Source organism: Euphorbia lathyris, chromosome 5 (genome assembly GCF_963576675.1).
Source record: "Euphorbia lathyris chromosome 5, ddEupLath1.1, whole genome shotgun sequence".
In the NCBI taxonomy this organism is placed as follows: domain Eukaryota; kingdom Viridiplantae; phylum Streptophyta; class Magnoliopsida; order Malpighiales; family Euphorbiaceae; genus Euphorbia; species Euphorbia lathyris.
In genome coordinates, this window is record NC_088914.1 from 64597637 (window position 1) to 64601841 (window position 4205).

General features: G+C 33.4%; 1 protein-coding gene across 1 annotated transcript; it reads right to left on the reverse strand.

Annotated features, from left to right (window-relative positions):
* Positions 1–2348: 2348 nt before the first annotated feature.
* Positions 2349–3756, reverse strand: LOC136230285 (dof zinc finger protein DOF5.7). Its single transcript, XM_066019316.1, has one exon. It carries the CDS (start codon positions 3544–3546, stop codon positions 2545–2547), a length of 1002 nt encoding a protein of 333 aa, XP_065875388.1. The 5' UTR covers positions 3547–3756; the 3' UTR covers positions 2349–2544.
* Positions 3757–4205: the final 449 nt, after the last annotated feature.

Consider the following 4205-nt stretch of genomic DNA (forward strand, 5'->3'; position numbering starts at 1 on the left):
TGGTAACCCACTGCCACATCAATATGGTTTCTAATTAATCACCCTAATTTCCAAAAAAAAAATTGAAAAAAAGGACTAGATTGAATATAAATTAAAGTTTTTTTTAGAAAAAAAGATGTTACAAATGATTGTGTAGCTTTAGTGAACTTGTGTTGTGTTTCAGATGTGTCTTTTTATAGGTTTTAAAAAGCATCAACATTATGCTAAAAGATTGTAGCTTTATTTCTCTTTCTTTTTTGTTGTTGTCTTATAGAATGTGGGAAAATATTGCATAGAATGTTCAAGTAGAGGTCTAGAAAGTGCAAAACTAATTAAAGATAATAAAAACAAAAACATAGTAATAATAATAATAAAAAGTAGAAAGAAGAAATAATAAGTTGGGCTCTTCCTTCCTGCCTTCTGTAACTATGAACACATGTACGTATATCTATAATTAAAGAGGTTGCATTAATTTAACCCTATTAAAAGCAAATAAAAAATAACCAAATTCTGTGGTACTTTCTTTTTTTTTAATTATTATTTATGATTAAAGGTGTGATGTGATTGATTTATCATAACTATAAACTTAATTTGGTAGACAATGAATATATGGCGTACCTGACAAAATGAGATAATAATTAAATTTAAATCAAGATTGATTTCCATGCACATATATATAGTATATATGATTAACATCCGGATATATAGACGACTGTTCTACTTCTAATTCTAATTGGACATTTTCAATTTTAGGGCTAGGTTATTTTAGAAAGTAAATATTAGTTGTTTCAGCAAAAAAAAAAAAAACCAGTTGTTTCAGAATTTTACCAAACACTTTCTATATCATGTTTAGTATTGAAATGCAAAAAAGCAATTCCGAAAAACAAACTGACACTTAATTAGAATTTCGCCAAAGACCTTCTACTTTTACTACATTTACATAGTAATACACTGAACCAATCAAAAGATATATGCATACATTCTCATTGAGAAATGATATGCATTAAGTATAAACGTGTAGAAATAACACAATTGATTGATATAGTGTATGACATGATAAATCTATTTTCTTATACAAAGTGGAAATGAATTGAACATCCTATTCAGAATAACTCGTAACTATTAGCTCGTTTCTACTTTGAATAGAACTACTCGAAGTCTACCCAAAAAGATTCAACCTTTGATTTTTCTATGGTATTAGAATTTTATTTTCAACTACAAAACTCTCTATTAACTTAACTACTATTTAAAGATCAAATATTATCCTTAGGATATCCAGTCGCCAATCTATAGAGGGTAGTCTTGCTTTTGTTTTCCATCTAAACTTCGGCTTATTAATACCGAGAGCTCGAACTAATTCAGATTTGAGTAGAGTAGGAGGCAAAACTCTGCCATCTACATTCTTGCTTCCAAAATTCAAATTCTATTTTTGATCTAGTACCTTAATCACCAAGATGTAATATTCCTCGGAGATTGAGGTTAGTATTGCTAATACAATATCATATTATTGAATTTGAATAAGAGAACGTATAAAAGGGGAATTAATGAACCTAATCTATATATATGTGTTGTTGAAGTAAGTGGGGGGCCTTCCTCTATTTGTGATAATTATATAGACAGAAAACTAGTGAAAGCAAAGAGGGATTAGGCAAGGAAAAAGCAAAGGCTTTCTGTCTACAACAGAATCACAATGGGTGCTTCAATCAGTACTAGCAACAATATAGCAACAATGGGCTCACTCTCCAACACTCTACTCTCTCTCATTCAATTTCAAATGCTGACAGTTTTCATTCAATACATTTTCAAACCACCACTTTTTCAGACACCACCAAATCACACCACACTGCAACTAATTATTACCAACACCTTAAGCACTATCAGATAAAAAGAAAAGGGTAACCAAATTAAAGCAGCAGCAGCAGCAGCACCCTACCTAGGGCTTCATAAATCATGATCACAGGCCTACTTATATGTTAAGCAGAGAAGACCTTACACCCCCCCTCCCAGCTACTTACTTACTTACTCAGATTCACATTTGTTTAGTTTTCTCTGATATCTATCTATTTAAACAGACATACAAACATATACTGAGACACTAGTATGAGTTATTGACAATGACTCTACATAAAACAAATCCATTAAGTCCCATTTAATAACACTCCAAAATCTATCACAGATCCCTATGTCATTCACATTCACAACTTCTAATTCTTCTTCAAAAATTGAAAATTATATCATCCTTCATGTTTATATGCTATATGTAGAGACAAAAGTATTATATTTATCCACTCCTTTCCTTTTCATCTATGTCTGCAAATAAATACTCAAGAAAAATAACTAACAAGTATTCAAATTGTTCATCATATTACTAAATTGAAATACAAAAAACAAAAAATTACTTTCTTCCTTTTCCCCCCAACTTTTACAAGTTCATCATCTGCATATCCAGCTAAAGTAAGTAAAATTAAAGAAGAAGAACAAACATATACCTCAATGGGTTTCATTTCGCTATATAATTAAATTTCCCTAATTTTTTTTGTTGTTGTTAATGATGATGGACTTGGTCTAGGGCAAACCGTTGTATTGATGCAAATCACCCCAAGCTTGAACACCATTATGATTCCAGTTACCTGTTGCTGTGTTTTCATTGCCATTGCTGTTACTATTCGCCGGAGTTGGATTTACTTGCGAGTATGAATTCCCAAAGAACCACTCGGTTGCTGTGTCACCTTCTTTTCTAGAATTATTACCTAGACCGCTTACTTCTGGCTTTGAAATTTCAAGATTTTGAAATAAGATTGGCTGAGGCTTCTGCGGCTGATGGTTTTCAATCGGAAGTGAAGAATTAACGCTGCTGTCTTTCTGATCATCTCCTCCAAAAAGCATCGCTAATCGCTGCTGCTGTAGCTTCCAGTGCAAATCTTGGTTTATGGAACTCAATGACTCAATTGAAGATGCGAGATTAGTGTGAACATTCATGGATGCACCAACATCATGATTTACAATTGCACCGTTATATCCAGTAAGTGGATAATTAAACCCCATAGCTGCTGGGGAGGTTCCAGATGGATCAAGGCTGAAACAAGGATTAGAAGCAGCTGCTACTGAAGTTGCAGAAATATCCCCAAATGGAGAAAACTGATTATATAAGCTACTTGGTGAAGGATTAAGCCTAGGAAACGATAAGCCACCGAGATTAAAATCCATGGCTGGTGAAAGACCATGAAAGAACTTGAAACCACCGATCTCTGATGACTCACTGGAGTCTTTAGAGTCACCGGAGAGTCTGGAGGATGATTTCATCTTCTTGTTTTTCCTGCAGCCACCGCCTATAGGAACGTTTCGCAAAGCTCCGCCTTTAGTCCAGTATCGTCTACAAGTCTTGCAAAAGTGTCTAGGTTGAGTTAGGCTGTAATTGTTGTAGTAGCAGAATTTAGTGTTGGGAGAGTCACATCTTGGGCACTTTAAAGCTTGCTCTTGTGGCTTTGAGGCAGGTGTTTTCCGGTTGCCGGAGCTCTGATTATCCTCCTTTGTAGCTTGCTTTCCATGAGGATTGTTGGAGGACATGATGGAGAGATAGAAAGAGAGAGAAAGAGAAGGGGTTAAATGTTTATGAGTAGTTCAATTTGTTTTTGCAGAGGCAAAGATACTGAATTGAATGGTTTCATGCATATGATAGAGAAGAGGAACTTGTGATATTCATAAAAAAAAGAAGGTTTGGAAGATGGAAAAACATGAATTTTTATATTAGAAGATCGGAGGGGTATAGAGGTCAGATCTGGTAGAGAGAGATGAATGAATGAATGATAGGTCGGTCTATATATAAGTATTTATTATTTAATTAGTAAGAGAGAAAACTCGGAAAGCATATGATATGAAAATGATGTGGCAGAATAGAATAGAGAAATAATTTGGATAGGAGTTGATGTGCCACAAGAAATAAACTCATGAAATCCGAGTTATAACATAACCACCAAAATTAGGTATCAACTTTTAATTCAATTTCTAGGTTTCCTTATTCACAGACAAATTAAATTAATTTTACAGTATTTTTTTTCTCTCCAAGTATTTACTAAATTCTTCGGTTCAATTTAGGTTCCACGTACAAAATAGAACAAATATGGATTTAAAGTTTATAAAAAGTACAAATTTGAGCCTCGATAATGGAACGAAACACGTCATTGATATTATTCCATTACGTTCTGTCAATTATACGTGGAGTGAGA

What these genes read in the sequence shown, in the direction of transcription:
- LOC136230285 (XM_066019316.1), bottom strand. Translation starts at nt 3,546, where the DNA reads ATGTCCTCCAACAATCCTCATGGAAAGCAAGCTACAAAGGAGGATAAT.